Source organism: Triturus cristatus, chromosome 6 (genome assembly GCF_964204655.1).
Source record: "Triturus cristatus chromosome 6, aTriCri1.1, whole genome shotgun sequence".
In the NCBI taxonomy this organism is placed as follows: Eukaryota; Metazoa; Chordata; class Amphibia; order Caudata; family Salamandridae; genus Triturus; species Triturus cristatus.
Genome location: NC_140589.1, coordinates 148,857,099 through 148,878,786, shown reverse-complemented (window position 1 = coordinate 148,878,786; position 21,688 = coordinate 148,857,099). Strand labels below are relative to the sequence as shown.

General features: G+C 45.5%; 1 protein-coding gene across 1 annotated transcript in view; it reads right to left on the bottom strand.

Annotated features, from left to right (window-relative positions):
• Window positions 1–21,688, bottom strand: part of CLIP4 (CAP-Gly domain containing linker protein family member 4) — a 188,161-nt gene that overhangs the window by 124,268 nt on the left and 42,205 nt on the right. The window contains exons 3-4 of the mRNA XM_085609523.1: window positions 14,758–14,897; window positions 1,717–1,810 (exon numbers count right to left, since the gene is read on the bottom strand). Of these exons, the coding sequence (XP_085465649.1) occupies window positions 1,717–1,810; window positions 14,758–14,897 (234 nt within the window). The remainder of the gene's footprint in view (window positions 1–1,716; window positions 1,811–14,757; window positions 14,898–21,688) is intronic.

The following is a 21,688-nucleotide window of genomic DNA, read 5'->3' as shown; positions in this document are numbered from 1 at the left end:
ATTGTTTTTAATTTTGATGTGGAATTTCTAAATTATACTGCATAGTGCTGGACCGTTTTGCATGTAATATTTATTTATATACTTCATGCCTTCCCTACTCCTTTGAGTGTTATTCAGTGACTGGACAGGGAGGCCGGAGTAGTGATTTATCCTCTCCCCCCTTCTTTTTGTGGATATTTTGCTAAAAATAGCAATACCTGATAAAATCTGACTCGCCATTGCGAATGAGTGATGTTTCGAGGCCTGGGAGGGTATTGGTCAGATGGGAAATATAATTATGTGAAGAGAACCCTCAATAAGCAACAGTTTCATCACTATGCACATGCTGTTTTGAGGAGGACATGATTTCTACCTTCGGAACCAACCCTCTATCTTACTTCATAGAGTATTAATGAAATAACTCTCTTCTGTTAAATGACCCCAGAGGCAAACTGATCCCAAGACTTGGAGGAAATGGGAGTCCCATTAATGTGATTTTCATTAGGACCTGGCAATATTTTCAGTGTGTTGCGATAGCCTTCTGTAATGTTGGCAACTTCATGTTATGCTCACTATACAAAAGTCCCAAAAGTACAATATTACACAATTAAACGTAATAACACACCTTGCACTGCAAACATTTAGTACAGGATGAAGTGGAATAACACAAAGGGCCAGAACATGAGTGGCTGCTGGTTGACATGAGAACAAACTTCATGCATCTTGTGCCGGCTTTGCATTTTGAGTAATTCCGCGTAATTGTTTCACAATTTCTTGTAATTGTGCAAAAGCAAATTACGCGAATTTCGCGCACCTCTATGGTTCCTGCAGCTGTCAGTACACTCTTACTACCAATAGATGGCCTCAGTCACATATCTGGTGGGTCAACTAGCAATACTTATGAAACGTGAGACAATAATTTTTCAAATGAAACCAGAAAAAGTAAAGTAATCTGCGACAACTGAAAGCGTCACCCACACAATACACATTTGTTATGTACGTCTCTCATAGAGAGTCTCTACCATTTATTTTAGTTTCTAAATCTCATAACCAACTGCAATGACATAGCAACAGTTGATAACAAAACTGGGTACTCACTCTTGTCATAAAGGCCTCTCAAGCCAGGTGACAGGGGTCTCTGAGAGCTTATCAGTGCAGCTCGGCTTCTCTGCTTTGATGGACAACAGAAAGCACAGCTGCAGGAGCAGGTAAGGTACTGGGGGTTGGTCAAGGATGGTAGGTAAGTTAGTTTTTTTACATTCGGGACAGGGACAAATAACAGAAGCCGTGTTATGTGGTGCGGCCCAATTTCTCATCTGCCACTGCGGATCAGTAGAAAGCAGGGAGATGATTTGGGGGGCCATATATAACAAAATTATAGATGAGGGAAAAAAGTGAATTAAGAGGCGGTCTCACCTTGGGGTTCTCAGTGACATAATAGACAACTCAAGTGTCGCTCTTGTTGTCTATTTTATGTCACTCAGAACGCCTCGATGAAGACATCCCCGTAATTCAGTTACCCACGTACAATTCTATATATTGTTAACATGCATCCAAAATGCTATAATGCTTGTTTTTTTTAACTATCCCATCAAGTTGACAAATGCAGTTTACATGTTTTACACTGTTGGAAATCAAGTGAAAAAAGAGGTTTATAAACATGTCATTCATTCGGCCACAAAAGTGTACGATGGGCCACCACCTTCAACTATGCATGTAGCAGATGCATTTACTCACCAATGCCATTAGCGCCCGATTTACAGGTGTAATGTAACAGGGTCATATCGGAGAGTCCATCTCGATCATTCACGTTACAACCCTTCCTCAGAATCTGAAAGAAAGCGTTTTGTTATTTTTTTTTAAACTGCATAAAGAGAAAGCATTCACGTATTTGGTGTATTGTGCTCTTACTCTGGTGGTTAGCCGTTAAGATGGCCTTGTCGGTTGAACCCTTGCCATGGACAACAACTGCCATCGGCAGGTCAGGTGTTCCAAACCCAGGTTGGTAGACTGAGTGCCATTAAATTGATTTAACAACACTCAAATATGTACACAAAGCACAAGAGATACGTTGTACATTAAAATGCTTTATTTGCGTTTGAAAGCGAAATCAAGATATGTGCTATCCAATTCGTCAAGAAATAAAACAAATTACGACACAATTACAATTTTTGAAAAAGATAATAATCATGAAACAAAAACACAAATATTAAATATATTTTTTTCAATAAGATCCCTGTAAAATCAAGTATTATATTTAGGACCATATGCTTACAGATACAAAAATGATACAAGAAAAGAGTAAAAAAAACAGAAATAAATATTAAGAAAAAAGGAACAAAGATAATGTACTTTTTTCCCGAAGTAGTACGAGTAACACTGGTGTTTTATTACTTTGCGGCCAAGACAGACACTTTACGAGGGGCGTGGCTTGATGCCCAAGACGGTGGTGTCCTCGTAACTCTCAGTGAAGCAACTGGAGAGTTTTTATCTACGGAGGAGGCTGTTCTCAATGCTGCTCGCTGTCTGCTGCAGCGCGGTGGTTGTGAACGAGGGCAGACACTTCAACATGCTTTTCTCTGTCATTTGAGGCCGCACACATTATTTCAACAACATAACGTGCTCTTCCCTCATCCATCGCCTGCCATTAAGAGCAAGACAGCCATGGAACCTTCCTCAAGAGAAGATTTTAGATCCTAGATAAGCGCAATGGAGGTACAATTTTACCATTGTTGCCTGCAAATCACACCAAATATATCCCTCTTGTGCCTCTCTTCACAAATATAAAGATTTTTTTTTAACTTTGCAGGACAACTCAAAATATCCTACTGTGCCTTTAGGGTGTATGGAACCTTTGTTTATATTTTCATCACCCAGACCTTGCTAACTGGCACTCCTCATTTCATGGGCAGAATTAAAAAGATCACAACTTTACCATCCCACATAATTCTAACATTCCATTCTCCTTCATCACTTATCATGGAGTACTCAATTTCTTCTCCGAGTCCTGTTTCAGCTGTACCTTCAGGCAGCGCCACTTCATCAAATACAGCGGGAAAATTTCCACCAAAATGCTAAAAAAAAAGACCCACCTTCCCCCACCAAGAAGTCTTCCTCCGTTTCTATGGACCTTATATTAGAGGAAATTAGGGCGTTATGCCACTGCATGAAAGAGACAATGCAAAACCTCAAAGCCTTGATTATAAATGGTCTAAGTTAGAGGAAAGGATGGTGACAGCTGAACAGAACATCTCTAAGCTCGCTAACACAGCTCTCACAGTCAACCATCTTCAATCTCACTACTAAAACAAGTTGAAGATTTAGAAAAAAGAAATCATCAGAATAACTTGCGTATTTATGGTCTGTAGGAGGAAACAAAAGGATCAGATCCCCTCATGTTTTTTAAAACATTCCTCTTTAAGCTACTACAGATACCAGACTCACCTACCTTAAATATACAACGCGCTCACACACTTGGAAAAGTTCCTCATGCTGTGTCTACATCCAAAAGGCTTTGAGGTGTGATTCTCTTTTTTCTTGAATACACAGACCTTCTCAAAGTCTTGTTGGTAGCTCGCTGCAAAAACATCATATGGTCAGGCAATCACTTAAATTTCTCTAAGGATTACGCCAAACCTACTGTAGACAGATATAAGGAATTTCCTTCCATGTGACCAGCTCTTTGTTCCATCGGGGCCCGCTTCGGTCTGTTCCATCCCTGTCTATTCAAGGTCACCCACAACAAGACTTTCACCTTTGAAGATCCAGCCCTCCTGAGATCATTTTGTCAGAAACGCAATGTTGAATCCATGGACACTTCCAAATCTGACAGATCTTGGTATGTTAAATAATTTGCTAATTTTGCAGTTTAATCTTTTCATTGCAAGGCAATTAATATAGTTGTTAAGTATATGTTGTAGCCCTGGTCTTTTGCGCCTATTTTAATGTCTGTTTAAAAATGTTTCTTTGTTACTTACCAAATGTTTCTCTTCACACGTTTTCGTCTTCCCGTATTATCTTCTGATTTTCCCAGTGCATTTCCCTCTTGTCGTCTCCCTGGAGTTCGGATGTGTCATCCTTCTATGTGGTCTCAACACCCCTCACTTTCTTTGAAAATACTCTTAGGTATGTTCTCTCTAGTTTATATGCTGTTCTCTTACACTTTCCTGTCTGAGATCCTCAACTCTTTTATTACATTGTTCTTTCCTTTCCTAATTAATTTTCCAATTTTTCTTTTCTTTTCCCCATCTACTATCCTCTCCATGTTTCCTTTTTGTTACTTGACCTTATTTTACTTGGTCCTTCTTTTATTTCCTTCTTTTTTCTGTATTCCCCATAACAACCTATCTCAATCTATTTCTGTACATCTCTAAAAATTGTATCCTGAAAAGTCATGGGGTTGGGTTCACCAATCAAACGTCAATGGGTATTGACTCACCTATCACATCTCAAAACAGATATTACCATTATTCGTGAAACCCACATTATAGAGAGTGAATCTTTAAAACTAAAGAGAGGGTGGGTTGGCAATGTTTTATTTTCACCTGGTAATGATAGAAAGAATGGCGCCGCAATGTTATGTCAAAATTCGCTTAATGTTAGTTTAATTTTCCAAGAGATTGATTCAGAGGCAAGATAGTTGCTTACCTGTTTGATGCTTAACAATGTTCAGATCTCTATTTTCAACATCTATGGTCCACAGGCCCAGAGTGTCAGTTTGGTCAGGTATAACTCAAAAGCTTTTACAATGTCCAGATTTTATTTATTTATTTTATTGCAATCAAATAGCTGGCCCTTTCATTGACAGAGTCTCCTGCTCTACTTTTATACCTGACAAATATCAGAAATGGTTCACTCATGCCGTTAAACAACACACATTAATAGATACATGGAGACTTTCTAATCCTACGCTACATGAATACACCTACTACCCTCCCTCACATCATACTCAATCTAGAATTGAATATATTTTTATTTCACACTCTCTATCTCAAACTCTACAATCTGCTGACATGGGCTCTATTGTAATTTCTGATCATGGTGCTGTCTCTGCTCATTTAGAAATTGTACCCAAGACTTTTAAAACTAATAGATGGAGATTCAATAATACACTTCTCCTTAACCCATCTTTTACTCCTGCCTTTACCGCTTTCTTTCATGGCTTCTTTCAGTTTCCTCGCACAATTTTCACACTATACGGGATGCCTTCAAGGCTTCCGCCCATGATTTCATTATCAGGTTTGTGTCCAGAAAGGAAAAACTTTCTCTAAATAAAACTAGAGAGATCCTTGATCAACTCAAACAATTGGAGCATTCTCATTACACTTCCAAATCCAAAGACTGCTTGCAAGAACTCATAAAAGCTAAACTTCAGTTTAATAAATTTTCCACTCACACTGCGTCCTCCTTTCTCCTCAAATCCAGTGCCAAATATTACGGTGGTCAAAACAAATCTGGCAAACTACTAGCAAATTATTTCAAATAAAAAAAGAATAACATTGAATCTATTCAAGATGCCCACTCCAATCTATTACACAAAGATACAGACATTTTTAAAGAATTTGTAAAATTTTATTAAAAAAATAAATATTCATGAACATAATTCCACTGATTTCGACATTATTAACTATCTTTCTGATACACACAAATCTTTCAACATATACCCAGACTTCTACCGTACGTGAACTTCATACTGCTTTATCTTCCCTCAAATCTGACAAAACTTCGGGACCTGATAGATTCACTGTTGAATTTTTCACACATTTTTCCAAATTACTCATCCCTAAATTATCTTTTCCTGTAACCTCTTTTCTTTGAACAGGCAAATCCTCTGGTTCTTTATTAGATGCTCTCATTTGCCTCATTCCAATGAAGCAAACACAAAGAGATGATGGACGGAGCGCTGAAACTTTTCAGACACTCACCCCCAGTCACAGATCTGGGGTGAATCCATCATCGTTCTTTAGCGCACTTTGCCATCCCAGTTCAGGCCCAGCTATATGCAAATCAGTCTTGACCCTGTGCATCATGGGAATAGTCCATCCCGAACTTCCAAGCAAGGTCTTCCCTGGACCAGAAACAAGCATCCTGGGACCGGTTTTGGGGTAACAACCCTCATTAGCCAGGCTAGCTTGAATCCAGTGGCAAAGTGAGCAAGGGACCCTCGTCTAGGCATACCCTGCCAGCCTAGGGCGAACAAAGCAAACACAAAGACTTGATGGACGGAGCGCTGAAACTTTGCAGAAACTCACCCCCATTCCAAAGAAGGGCAAAGACTTACATCAATGCAAAAATTCTAGAACTATTTCCCTTGTCAGCATTTACTACACAATATTTTCCAAAATTACAGCTCTTCGTTTAGATTCCCTTTTACCAAAACTCCTCAGTCAAAAACAATCTGGTTTGTCATGGGATGTTATATATCTGATAATACTCGGTTATTTTTTTACATTATCCCCAAATCTCACCTCTTAACGCATCATGTAGCAGCAATTACATTAGATGCCGAGAAGACCTTTGATCACGTATATTGGTCCTTTATTTTTCCTACCTTAAAATGGCTTGGTTTTGGACCAAACTTATTTCCCTTAATTCCCTTCTTTACACCTCTCCTCAAGCGGCCATTTTCGCTAACGGACACACTTCTTCCTACTTTATAAAAGGTAGAGGTGTACCTCAAGGATTCCTTCTTTCACCTCTCTTCTTTAATTTAGCATTTGAACCTTTCCTTTCTAGAATCAGGCACAATCCAGATCTACATGGTTTCACATAGAAAGACCAACACATTAAAACTGCAGCCTATGCGGATGACATCCTTTTAATATATATCTAAACCTCACATCTCACTTTTTTTCAAGGTCTTCTCTTATTCTCTTGTCTCGGATTACAAATTAAATCATGACAAATGCGAAATCTTACCCATTAACAAATATACCTACAAACAAGATTTCTCAACTACGAAATTCTCCTGAAACACAACCAAACTCAAATATTTAGGGATAATTGTTGGACGTGTCAATCGCAACCGGCAGATTTAAATCACTTGCTCTTCACTTGTTCCCTTGTAAATACTTTCTGAACACAGATTTGGAATCAAATAAACGCTTTCATACCGCAATACACTTCTCTAACATTAACATCTTCCTAGGCAGTCTGTTCACTAGCTGGGAACATGTTTCGTCCAACATAAAAATTATAGACTTTCTTTTAGCAATCAAATATCAGCAAATAACCAAAAATTGGAAGGATTTCTCTCAACTGTCTTTTCAAGCTTGGTGGTATGCTGTTTGTTAGAACCATAGACTTGATACAGCTTACATTCATCCAATCTCACATACAATTAAACGTACTAGCCTATGGAGTCCCATTACAAACTTTAGATACACTGTAAGCTCTGGCTAATGTGCTGTCAGAAGTTAAAGCGTTTTTGTCAGAGTTATGGAAATAGGAAGTGTCTTTAACAGGATCCAACCAAATGTGATTATCCAAATAAAATTACAAAATCGCCTGACAATGATGCCAGGGAACCTTTTGAGACAGAAGTCTTCTATATGGCAAGGAATTGCTGTATCACCTTGCATGGCCATTTATTATTACCAACTCTTTATTTTTCCACAAATGGATTCCAAGATTTAGGAGCGCACTGGACATGCGAATTTTAACAATACTTCTCTTAAAGCAAAACATAATTATTCAAATATGGCCCCTGTGTGTGTTTGTGTACACACACACACATGGTCGCCATCTTTTTGCTTTATTTTTATTTTACTGCTCCTAAATGGCAGACAGCCATCTCAGAAAACTAAATTTAAAAAACAGAAGTATATGTAGGATGCCATCCAAATGTGAAAGACGCGAACAGCTCGGTATCAGTCTGCAGCTGAAAAATCGATAATTTAAAAAGTATTTTAACAGAGGTATGGGAGAGTTGAGGGAACAAAGGGCATGAGGAGGTAAGTTGACATCAAGAGCTGTCAGGAGGATGGAAAGTTGATGGGCCAGGGGAAGGAGGTAAAGTTGAAAGTGCAAGGGGCAGGAGGGAGGGCAAAGTTGATTGTGCAGGGGCGAGTGGGAGGCAAAAGTATACCACAGTGGTGAAAGCGAGGGTGAACATGTGCAGGTAGCGGGAGGGGGGAGTTGACTGCACAAGGGGCTTGGAGTGAGGGGAAAGTTGACTGTGCAAGGGGCAGGAGGGAGGAAGAAGTTGACTGCGCAAGAGGGAGTGAGGGGGAAATTGACTGCACGAAGGGGATAGTTTACTGCGCAAGGGGTGGGAGGGAGGGGGAAGTTGACTGGGCAAGGGGTGGGAGGGAGGGGGAAGTTGACTGGGCAAGGGGTGGGAGGGAGGGGGAAGTTGACTGGGCAAGGGGTGGGAGGGAGGGGGAAGTTGACTGGGCAAGGGGTGGGAGGGAGGGGGAAGTTGACTGGGCAAGGGGTGGGAAGGAGGGGGAAGTTGACTGGGCAAGGGGTGGGAGGGAGGGGGAAGTTGACTGGGCAAGGGGTGGGAGGGAGGGGGAAGTTGACTGGGCAAGGGGTGGGAGGGAGGGGGAAGTTGACTGGGCAAGGGGTGGGAGGGAGCAGGAAGTTGACTGGGCAAGGGGTGGGAAGGAGGGGGAAGTTGACTGGGCAAGGGGTGGGAGGGAGGGGGAAGTTGACTGGGCAAGTGGTGGGAGGGAGGGGGAAGTTGACTGGGCAAGGGGTGGGAGGGAGGGGGAAGTTGACTGGGCAAGGGGTGGGAGGGAGGGGGAAGTTGACTGGGCAAGGGGTGGGAGGGAGGGGGAAGTTGACTGGGCAAGGGGTGGGGGGGAGGGGGAAGTTGACTGGGCAAGGGGTAGGATGGAGGGGGAAGTTGACTGGGCAAGGGGCAGGAGGGAGGGGAAGTTGACTGGGCAAGTGGTGGGAGGGAGGAGGAAGTTGACTGGGCAAGGGGTGGGAGGGAGGAGGAAGCTGACTGGGCAAGGGGTGGAAGGGAGGAGGAAGCTGACTGGGCAAGGGGAGAGAGGGAGGAGGAAGTTGACTGGGCAAGGGGAGAGGAAGGAGGAAGTTGACTGGGCAAGGGGAGAGGAAGGAGGAAGTTGACTGCGCAAGGGGCGGGAGGGAGGAGGAAGTTGACTGGGCAAGGGGGGACAGAGGGGGAAGTTGACTGGGCAAGGGGCAGGAGGAAGGAGGAAGTTGACTGGGCAAGGGGTTGGAGGGAGGGGGAAGTTGACTGGGCAAGGGGCGGGAGGGAGGGGGAAGTTGACTGGGCAAGGGGCGGGAGGGAGGGGGAAGTTGACTGGGCAAGGGGCGGGAGGGAGGGGGAAGTTGACTGACCAAGGGGAGAGGAAGTTGTCTGCGCAAGGGACAGGAGGAAGTAGAAGTTGGTGGCGTAGTGGGTGGAAGGAGTGCAGAAATTTTATAGTGTAGCGCAAATGCCAAATAGCAAGTGGCGCAGTAGGAGTGTGTAGCTGCAGGGCTCTTACAAACAGAAAAAAGTTAATAAATAAAAAGTGAGGAAACCAGAAAGACAGTGATGAAAGCTATACACATTTATGGCGAGCTACTGGCAAATGAAATTATAGTCTTCTCACAGCAGGAATAGAAGAATACCAGACAGCCAATCAAAATGATGGCGACGTAGCAATGATCTAGAGGTGGGACAGAACAAGAACCGGGAGGAAGGATCAAGGAGCATGGAACAGAACAACAGAAGAAAGCCATCTAATCAGGAGCAAGCGGCTAAAAACGCCCTATCTACATCGTATTGTAGGCAATAGGTTTTGGACAACAGACAGCCAAAGTTTCTGTAGGCTGAGAACTAAAAAGGCAGTACACCCATAGTGTACCTCCAGAAATAGTGAGGGAGGATACTGTTTCCCTACTACCAGATTACAAGGTAATCCCCGTGGTTGGGATTGGCAGCTCCTCTGTATCTGTGAGTGGGGACATTTCCTATTGAGCATCCCCTGTAAAGTGTCATGCACTCCATTGTCGTCTTTGAGGCATTTTTGTGATATGACAACAAGACATGATGCTGTAGTTAATAAATACCCAAATAATAACAATAATGATAATAATAACAACACGCATCTCCGCGTGTTTCACTGTACTCAACGTTGAGACTGTGTCAATGACGGCGAGCGTCCTTTTGGATTTCATGGTCACGACTCCACAAGCTGGAGGTTGCTCCGCAGGTTGCACTATATCCACTGCGACCTGTGCCCTTGCTTTCGGCTCCTCTCTTTGACGTTTCAGCTACCTGGTGGGTAGTACAAGGAATTCCAAACTACCCATTGTTATTAAGCTTCCAATTAGCTCAAGTGAAGGAATCCATGTGGCTTGACCACTTATAACTGATCTGAAGTAGGTGGAAAATCTCACCAAATTCAAAGGCCAAGATTTTCTACCTCATGACTGTAGAAAGATTTTCAAAATGTAAACCAAGGTTGCCTTTGGTTGGCTACATCTTCCCACTTTCTGATGCACTCTAACTAGTGACCTAGACATTGAATTTTAAGGAGTCTCAGCAGGGCTAAGACTTGTTTGCTAAGGAGGGTAGGAACAGGCTTTCCTCTGCCTTCCTGAATGATCGGTTCTGGAGACATATATTGCGTTTCCACCTCCTGTGGGAGAGAGATGACCACAGACTGTGTCGGAAGCCATGCCAAAGCAGACTGAAGGTGTGAATGGAGGTTGTCTCAACAAACCAAGTCACCCTAAAAGCATGACATCCTGGCAACCGAGCCAGGAAGAACCAATGACAAAGCATCAGCTGAGGTCAAGGAGCAGTAGAGACCATGTACTCTCTGATGAGCCACGACCCTGATTTGCCCACACGGCTGGGTGCCCTTTCAGCACCTGCACTCCCACAGGGACACACAGGGTTTCATATAGCCCTGCCATTGAGGTTATATTCCACAGGTCGCAGGAAGTAGATTTCTGAACCGTTTCACTCATATTTCTGGCTAGTATTGTACAGAACACTTTCTAAAACTGTAGATGCACTCTAATCCTAAGCCGAGTCGAAGCTTTTCAAGCTGTTGAGTCCAACATACACCTTCAGTCACTGGGGACCCGGTCAATGGTACATTTGGGTTGCGGCTGGCTACTGTAGTGCACGATGCTTCCAAAGAAGATCACGCGAAGCTGTGCTATGGCTACAATCAAATCATTCGTAGGCAACGGTGCCCAGGTCCATCCACTTCCCATGACCTAAAAGTCATTCCTCGTGATCCAACCTGCCCATATGTACACTTGATGTCCGAAGAGAGAAGTATTCACTTTACACTCCTTCTGTGACTATTACGGGATGTTCATCGCCTTCCATCCTGGTACCACTAGAGTGTGTCGCTTCGTGTCTGGACATTGTTCAACAGTGAATTCAGCAGACGTCTGTTTGGTAGCCCAATGTTATCACAGAACTAACTGATGGCATTCAGCTAATCACGTTATGCTTACTACACAACTAACAAGGTTGCCCGTCCACAGAGGAGAACCTATTCTCCACACACTGTCGCTTGATGCATTCTCTCCCGCTGGACTGCACGGTGGGAAAAGCGCACTCCTCCTCAGCCGGACTTCTACAACTTCTGCGCCAATTAAGTGACTAAAGCATGAACAGAGGCCATACTCTATGGGACAGGAATGAGAATTACAACAATGAAAGGTGGGAGGGAGCTAGCCGATTGGCTCCCTGTGCACTAACAGTACAATCTATGGAAGATAGTGAAGAAAGTCTCCAGGCAGACCTAAAAAGAAGACACGTGACACGTTGAAAGAGGAGGGGATGTCTAGTTTTCTTATTACTTAAGAATAAGCAATAACCCATTACCTTTCCACTTTAGAAAAAACACTTTGGGACCCAAATGAAAGACAGACAGACCATTGCCCATTGTAGGAGAGTAGGGTCTGCTATCCTATGGTCACCCCAAAATTTTTGCTTTTTGCTTCACTGGTTTTTGACATATTGAGGCTGTGGGCCTGCTAATCAGACCCCCAGCCTGCTGTTCTCTCTACTAAATTAACACTATGCACCATAGGTGCATAACCAATTGGAAGTGGATCACCTTATGAGCCCCTGTACCAGTGTACACTAGGTACCCAGGGCATTGGTGTATCTAAGGCCTACCAGGGGCTGAAGCATGTATTATGCCACCCCTGGCCTGGCCTAACAAATTTGACACAACTGGCTGATCTCTCAGCTGGGGTACGTTGGTGTAACCACCTCTTACTTAGGTGTAGTATACCTATACCTAACCTTAAATGGGACACATGTTAACCTATAAGTCACTTCTATGGCAGGCCTTAACAATCCTGAAGGCAGAGTGCTTGGTTCCATGTGAGATGGTGCTCTGGCATGAGCTGAGCCTGTCTGCAGTGGTCGGAACAACTTCCTTCTACCGTTTCCAGATATCGTCATACCATATACTCTTAAGTGCATTATGAACCTCGCGGTTAAATGCTATCTTTGGTTTGGCTTTATCAAAACATGTCGAGTAAGGTGTCATACGAATTGGAATACTAACCCCTCGCCAATTCTGGCGACGGGATTAGCATTCCACCCTTCTAGAGGGACGCGACATGTACAGTACCGGAAACCCGGGTAAAATCAGACATAGCCTCAGCTCCACAAAATGGATGCTGCCACCCCAGACACAAGTCTGCCCTCCTGCTGCTGGGAGTCCTTCCAGCTTGGGAGACGTGGACAAAGGGTTTCCTGCCAGGGGAGGTGCGTGCACCACCCCAGACAGGATTTTGTGTATTGGTCAGGTAGGGCTTGAATAGAATCAGACATGCCTGAGGCTCACAAGGAGCCTCGGTGCATATGCCAGTTCAAACCGGTCCTGGGGCACACCAGCCCCGGACCTGGGGCGAGCTGGACAAAGGATTGGGGGTGTAACCACCCCCCTTCCTGGTCCCACCCTTAGGGAGGGACCTAGCAGGTAGTCCGGCCCCTAGAATCCGCTTAAAGGTAGGAGCTGTGTCCTAAGACTTCAGACATCCTGGAATCAACTTAACCACAAGAAGAAGACGGGAACTTCGACGCTCTGCTGCACAGAGGACAGAAGGAAATCTCCCCTATGGTCAGGGAGTGACCGTCTTTCTAACGCAAGCACCAACCAGCTACTCGACGTCTGCTTTGCCGCCGCCTCCTGCCGGAGCCCGAGCACAGAGCCCGACAAGACCTGGACCTCCGGACCTCTCACCGCCCGATCCACCGTCCCTGAAAAGAAGGAACCCGTGGAGGCACCGAGACACGTGGAGCCAGCCATCTTGAAAGACCCACGACAAGCTGCAAGCGCGACAACAGAGGCTCCCTCCAAGTTGTGCTTTGGGTCCTGAGAAGCTCAACACCCGAGCAACATCTGCACCAAAGGTGAGCCCTCCAGCATCTCCACGATCTGCGTGGGGCCCCTCTGCACTTTGCATCTCGACGCGCCTGCCCGGTCCCTGGCCCGTTGGCTAGTGGCCATTTTGGCGACGAACCTTGAAATCTACGATGCTGGTCTGGTTGCTCCAGACTGGCCCCTGCTGCTCTCCAAAGGAGCAGCCCCTCTGACCTTGCTGGTCAGAACAATCAGCTTTCTCCATTCTTCACGACTTCTGCTTTTGCCAAGGCTTGTTTGCTTCCTTCGAGTCGCCGACAGCGAGAGCCTGCGTGGGACAGCTCGTGAACCGGCTCCTGGACGTCGTCGACCTTCAGGGACCACGTGGCTGCGGAGACAAGTTACCCCTCTTTGCCTGTTTGCACCCGACATCGCCTGGTACCTACCTGGTGCCACGCCGGTCACTGGCTAGTGACTGTGAACACTGTCCCCTCTGCTTTCAGGTCGTCTACAACTCCGATCCACCCTTGGATCCACCGCATCTCTTCTGGATCGACCGCCTGCAGCATCTTTGTCACCAGGCTCCATTGAATCGATAGACGAAACCCGACGCACTTCGAGACCTATGCACCCGCTTCCTGTGGGTGAGGTAAAGCTGGCACTCCGGTGCCCAAGTGTAGAGAAACATCTCTAGTGTCTGTGTTTTAAGTCCCAAGTTCGTAGTCCATCCAGAAGACCCTTCTAGCAGTAACTTTTGAACTTTTACGCACCCATTGAAAACCTATGGGAGCCCGCGTGTAACTTTCCTCACTGCACACGCGACCCGTGGACCTCCTGGTCACTAACTGAAGTTAGCTCCTTGTAGGCCCAGCGATTCTAGAGGCCCTAGGCCTTTTCCCTTTCCTATTCGTGGAACTTATACCACTATTTTAGTATATGGTTTGACCGGCCACCAGGGCCTATCCATATAAAGTGCAACTTTTGTATATTGTAATACTTTCTTGTTTAACGATTTGTGCTCCTGTGCTCATAAAGAGTCTAGGGGATACTTTGAGTAATAAATACATATATATTGTGAATATATATCTGTGTGGTGTCCTTTCATTGGTATAAAGGGGGGTTACATATGGTAAAACAGCTTGCTTAACACGCTTTAACGAGTTTAGCCTCAAAGACTGCTTAGCCTACGCTACCACTAGGGCAGCTAGTCCGAAAAGGTTGACTTACAACCACACCATAAGGTGGTCACTTTAACTAGTGAACATCATATACCAGGCCAACTTCTCACACCCATGCCCCCAAACACAGCGATATTGTTCTGGATAAAAATCTGTCATTAACATTAACATTTTGATATTGATACATTTTTCCTCCCAGAAGCTGCAAAATGCTACCTTGCACGTCAAAAACCCACATCAGCAGTAATGCATAGCAAAGCACTAGGGTCGTGCTGGATTCCACATTTGCGGCTTACCTCGTTACCAATGACGTCGATGTTCTGCTGAACCTGTGGGACCCACTGCCTTAAAATGGCAAACAGTTCTGACACTGACGTGTTGGGGTTAAAGAGGATTTCTTGACAGGCTGCATCGTTTGGGTCAAAGAAGGAGAACTCTGCCGAGATACAAGGTAGGAAGATTGTAGGACGATTCACAGCACACAGATCATTACAACTGAACGTTCTCAATGAGTCAAAGAAGGAAAGGCGACAGCATACATTGATAATGCCTCCATAAAACAGACAAAAGAGGTTAGTTCATGTTTTGACATACAACAGTTATTGGCGTTGGTTCTTTGAAGAAAGCATCTCCTGTTTATGATGATACTAACATTTCATCCGTATTCCAAAGCAGAATAAATTCTCAATACATTGGTACATTCTCCAATTCTAGATGGTCATTTACAACACAATTGCATCACTATGTGCTGTTAGAGAGAACCATGGTTTGCGGTGCGGGTGAAAAGTGTTTCATATAAGAGTAAGCAAAGGGCGATGAAACCTGGAGAGGCCTAGACAGACTCAAATCCTTTGCAGATGTTTGACGACCTGTAGTTTATATTCCCAGTGTTAACTGCTTACTGTACAAAGGTGGATTCATTTATTTTATCATATGCTTAATTCAGTACTGCCCGGCTGTAAAAGAATTTGCATCCTGTGCAGATGCTGAACAGCTGTGCCTGCCAACCCCCCCCCCCCTCCCACCCGCACTGCTTTAGATATAACATATATCGTTTTTCTCCAGTTTCAAAGTGGATTTAATTAGGGCCCGGCAGTGACTTCTTTCCCCACAGTGACACCCAATGACATACCGTGAGCTTGTCCAAGCATGGTGATTGGCAGCCACCCTGCCCATCGCAGTGAAAATGAAGTGTGCATGTCAGTTTGGTCGCTTCGTTTTCCACGGCCAGCCTGACATGCGTACTTCCGTCCTCAACCCGTTCTGTACAGGTGAGCCGAGGGAACGCAGACGCAGCCTCCTAGTCCCTATGTGAGCGCCATGGCTGCCTGCCCTATCCAATCCGGGTGCTGCTGCCAAGCTGTTCACCAATAAAAACAACATGAGCACAGCATTACGATTGGTTTAGTTTGCGGGCGACATTATTACACACCTCCGCGCCGGGATGGGACCGCGGCGTGCTTTGAGGCGGGCAGGCAGGCAGCGGTGGGGCATGAACAGGAATAGGACGCCCCTTTCCACTCATCCGAGCCTTCAAAAAACAGACCGTTTGCAATTGCTGCAAAGAATTAAAATGGTTGCTGGACTTGCACGCAAGGTAGGTACAGCTGAATGCTGTTGACAGAGTGCAGAACCCCGGGGGTCTTCAGGGGGTGATATACAACAGCCTACTGTGTGCTTTGCAAACTGACTTCTGACTCAAACTCCAAACTAGTAGGTGTCGGACTCTCCACAGGCCACCAGTGTGTCCGATAGTCCACGACCCCTGTGTACACCCCTCCCCCGGGTGAGAAGGTGCCGGGACCTGGCACCACGCAGTGCCAGCAGCAGCGCCACCTTGTATAAGAGCATCTGATCGCAGCCTCTAGGAGCTTTAAATCCTTGGTCGCCGCGTGAGAAGCGCACCTTCCCGGCACCACTGCCCTTCACGGAGGTTTGCAGAGCACCACATTAGGTTAGTGAACAGTGTATAGAAGTGCAGGCGTGCGTGTGCATCCTACATTAGTGCACTGTGCAAAATAAACTCAATCTGAGTGAGTGTAAAAACGTATAAACACAACACCGGGCAGTGAACGTCTTCTAGGCGCTTCCAGCCTCAGGTAGATGTTCCAGTTTTCAGTGAATAGCGCATATTATTAAGACCACTTAAAGCTGTAAATCTGCGCTTTCTAGCGCTACAAAAACACGCACAATAGAAATAACCAGTGTGCTGCTCAGACAATTCACAGTTTCTCACTACAGAAACGAGTCACCACATAAAAAATAAGTCAATGCTCTCGCGTTAGCATTTCTCACCCCACCATCCTTTGCGCAGATACACCGTTCCCTTAGGTAAGTTTCAAAGTCGAGGGACGTATCGATATCGCTGCGCCAGTGCTCCCCGTTAGCTCCCAGAACACAGCACCACGCACCTGCCCTTTGCCACCCTTTAAGGTATGGCATCCCCATGTACACACCATCTCACAAGAGAGTGTCAGCTATCACCACAAACGTCGGATCAACATCCTGGGATTTCATTCCGATCAAATGTCTTAATCTCCCCGTGCCCACGAAAAGGAATGTGACCTTGGTCCGTAATGTCATCTGGTGCTCAGGTAAAGCGCTTCAATGCCCTTGGGATGAGCTAGCGCTATAGTAAAACTGAATAGATCGATAGATCGATAGATCGATAGATCGATAGACCGATAGATCAGTGTCTGCTGTCTCTTTGTACATATTTCGACTTCGGTCACACAATCTTTTAAGTGCTCAATGAATGAGTCCGCTAGAGAAGGCGGATGGCGCCATGGCACTGCTTCTACCATTACTTTAATCACTACCGGGGTGTGATGGCCACCATCCTTCTCGTTCTCACGACTGCCGTCTCACCTTGCCTTGTGTGCTGACCCTGCACGTGCACCTTGCCATTTCACAAGGCCTTATGGGTGGCACGTGACGGGCGGACACGTGGTTATCTTAGGCGAGGACATCAGCAATAACAGAGAGCCGCGACCTGCTTTACAGAGGGAGAGGAGTGCACCGCGCAGCGAGACGAGCTTCCCAGATTTTTAGAGACTTATATTAACTGCGTAAAAGGAGGACGTGGACATATGGAACATATTGCCCGTTTGCAGGGAGCGTAGCTGTACTGGGACGCATTAAAGCGATTATACAAGATTGACTATGGGCAGGACTTTAAGTGGGCCGGGTCTCGCCGGGTCAGAGCACCGGCAGTTTTCTCAAGGGGGCCTCGAAACGGGTCTCTTTCGGGCTCTGTTTTGTGCCCTGGCACAGGCGGATTGCAGTGACAGGAGGCACATCGATGTGCGCGTGCTCACACTGCTCACTTCTCACTAGTGGAGAAGTTACGGCATGACGTCATGCCAGGTGAGCATTCTAGGAGACGGGAAATCCTTGCTTCTTGCATCTCCCGTGTGTCTGCTTTTTAAAACACAAGACTCCAAACGCTGTTGCGAGTGAGGGGGCACTATTGAATAGCGCACACTGTAAATTGCCACTTCTCCTTTTGAAACTCAGGAGCAGCAACATTGTGGTGGTGTCACCAGGGCTTTAAGTGGAGGCTTTTTCAATTTTATATACAAGCCATAATTGCTGCTTATTTATCTTATGCAACTAACAACCATTGAGGAAGCCAACAGCCCTGACTTGTTGTGGGTATGATGTTACTTGTTGTATCCTATATCTGGATGCAAGGACCGGAACAGCAAAATACAAGTCAGGCAGCACACTATGCTAAGCAAAGATTTTTAGTTTACATGTTTTAAGCCACGCCCTTAATCACATTGGCCACGGCCCTTTGAGAGACCACCCCCAGTTTTTTCACCCCACTTAAGCCCTGACTATGGGGGCTACCCCGCCCTTGCAACATCTGGACCCACTACAGCTGCAACAGCAGAAGTACCACCGCTGCTGACCCCTTTAGCCCGTACCCAGCAGAGCCGGAATGAAATCCCAGGATGTTGATCCAACGTTCATGGTGATAGCGGACTGTCACTCTCTTGTGACATGCAGTGTGCATGGGGATACGACTTATAGGATGGCAAACTGCAGGTGCCTGGAGCTGTGGTCTGTGAGCTAACGGGGAGCACTGGGTGCAACAATGTCACGTGCACTGCATTTCCACTGTGATGGGCAGGGTGGCTCTCAACCACTACGCTTGGACCAGCCCACGGTACGTCATCGAGCGTCACTGTGGGGATGGAAGTCACTGCAGGGCATAATTAAATTAATGCTGAAACTGGAAAAAAGAAAAAGAAACAATATATTTTATATGCGATGGCTGGTGCGCAGGGGAGGTCACGCTCTGGCGCTCCGATGGATGCACCGTCCCTGAGTAACTGTGAATTTTTAGACTTTGAAGAAAACCCAACTTATCCCCAAATAGTTAACTAAAGAATGTTCATCTTAAAACCACTGGATGAACACCCTCAACACGTCCACACAGACCCAGCCCATTGAAGAAGAGCGTTCCAAGTCCAGGGATTCACCACCACTCCAAACCAGACTCAGAACGGTCTCTCAAACTCAAAAAGGTGCCTGACCAGGTATTTATGAGTCCACGTCTGAGGTTGGATTCCCTTCACCACTGAGAAACACATGATTTCTGACCCCTGACTGTTATGCACTGCTCTTTTAAAAGGCCTAAGAATGGCCATAAGTTACTCCATTGCAGGTAGGCCACTAAGAATCTGCAGTTTGTCTACTGCAAGTCTTTTGAGATAGTTTGTCTCCACCTCCTACTCTAGATGCAGCCATAAACCTACATTTTCGTACATCTTGATGTCTACTGTGCACCACTTGTGTAATTCTAATATGACCAGGCCATTCAGCAGCAGTGTGATTCCGGCCACTTACTGATGAAGAGTGCAGTTGAAGGCGTCTGAGCAGTGAAGAGGGAGTTGTAGACCCCTAGGACATAAACAGAGAAAGGCTGGGAGAGAGCTTGCTGCTGTCAATAGATATATATCCTTCGCATCCCTTACTGGGCAATATGTGATCTCCTCTGAGAGGGTCAATGTATGGACAAGTTCATTCAAAGTATTTTGATGGACTATTGTAGCCCAAGAAGGCCGTTGAGAAAATGCACCTACCTTCTATCGGGTCCAATTTAGTGAGTGCAGAACTGGAGCGATGCAATGTGGTTAGCAGGCACCAGACACGTGTTCCAGAAGCATGTAAACAGCAGGGTGTGGGCTTGTCGGATATTTAGGAGACCAGTCGCCACAATGTCAGCGTTTGCTCCACCGATCTGGATTCATGTTCAGGCAGGAGGCGTTTATGTTTCTCAGAAAGCAGAGCTGGCATTGTGCCCAAGTTGCTAAATTTCTTATATGGAAGAGAACATGGAGCCCAAAAAGTATAACAAAGCCCAGGGATTTTGCATTCTTAACAATAATGGAGTGAGTCCTATAATGACAACTGTTCCAGCCAGAAGTAAGAAGTAAAGACACTTAGTTTAACTGCTGCTTCTAGTCTGAGAGGAATTGGGTAAACTTGCCGTAGTGTAACTTGTGGTGCAGGTGGTCACGTTTATTTTAGGAGCTCGCGACTCTTTGTGGGGGATAGGATGCAGAGGATGGAGTCCCAGCAGGCATGTTGAGTAATGATACTGTGCCCGAACAGATGCCCATTCCCACTTGGTCTGATCCAGAGCTTTGAGATGGTTATAGGTGTAAAAGAGGGAACCACTCAGGCGGTCTGTGAGGGATGAGTGCTGAGTTGTGGTACAAGGCGCAGGGTGGTTAGGGAGAATACAAGGTGGAAAATGAGTAGATAGTGGCATCCTGAAAATGCGGGTATCACGTTATGATGATATGGGCATTATTTCTATAGGGTACAATGTGGTTGAGGAGCTGTGTGACTTTGTCCATATGCGCAAGTCTCTCAAGAGCGAACATTTGTTGGCAAGGTAGTTGCCGCCTGGAACAGCGGTTGGTGAGCGTGCACACTCGGCCCGCAGCACAAGAGCGTGTGAAGGCACACAGTGCAATGTGCAGGCAGCAGCCTCTGTTGTGTTGAGTTTGGATGTTTGTTAGGGCATCTACTGTCAGGATCCTTGACCAGGAAAAGAGTGGAAAGGGTTGCAAGGTGCAAAGTTGCAGAGGGCGTGATTACCAAGAGGGGATTTGCAGATGTGTTGTTTGTCCCTCATGTACAGGGTGTGTAGCCATGGCAGTCTCCTGGTTTGTGGGTGGCGTTCCTATTTCCAGGAGATCCCTAAAGTCCAGTAAGGATCCCGGTACAATCGATGCAGTTGATTCCATTGTTCAACAGACTATCAGCCTAATTGGTTAACCCCGCCCGGTTGACTTCAGTCATGTTATTTCTGTTATTGCCATTACTTGCATTCTGGTATCTGTTTGTGATTTGTGTGAAAACGTGACGAAATAGGCAAAATGGACAAAATGGTTTTGTCCAGTGCAAATTGTTTTGAAGGCGGTACACGACCATGTTTTTCATCCATTAGCACACTCCTTGAAGCTTTTTTTCTTCCTCAGGATCCAGTTACTCGCTCCCGGAAACGCATTCCAGAAGAGATTTTAAATGGAAGGCTTACCAAAAAAAATATAGAAGAGAGTGAAAATGGTCCTCTGAAAATTTCTTGGAAAGTTTCAACTTAATTGCCGCAATCAATAGGCGATCAATGTACAGACCCTGGTTCACCATAACAGGCAGACCGAAAGGGAGCTTACCTATTCAAACCATTCTAGCGAGAAGGGAAACGTATGAAGACTTTGGAAGCTAAGAAATAGTAGCAACGGATACAGCATGATGGTAGGTTTTGACAAAGATGCAGTAAAGATCTCTCTTGGAAAGTCCTCATTCCCTAAAGTACCACAGCCTAGAACACAAAGTACCTCTACCCTCCCATAATGGTGACGCAGGACATGTTGAATATATACAGCTCTTACGCATTGCCGTTCCTTGTCCTGATCCTCCATCACATGAGCATTTATTAGTGAGGGTGAAAGCCCAGGAAAAAGATCACCAAATTACAACAAGAGCTAAAAGAGGGGAGAAAAGTTGACCCTTTCTAATTCTTGTTTTAAAGCAGGAGCAGTTTGTCTCAAACTATCCTTACACAACCCCGCTCTCTAAGAAAACCAAGTCAGTCAGATGACTCCAGTAACTTGGCACTTTCATTACTCCCCCCCTCCCCCAATCTGACACAGACTGCATTCAAAGGCGCTCAAGCTGCGATGGAGGCGCCAAAACAACACTGTAAAC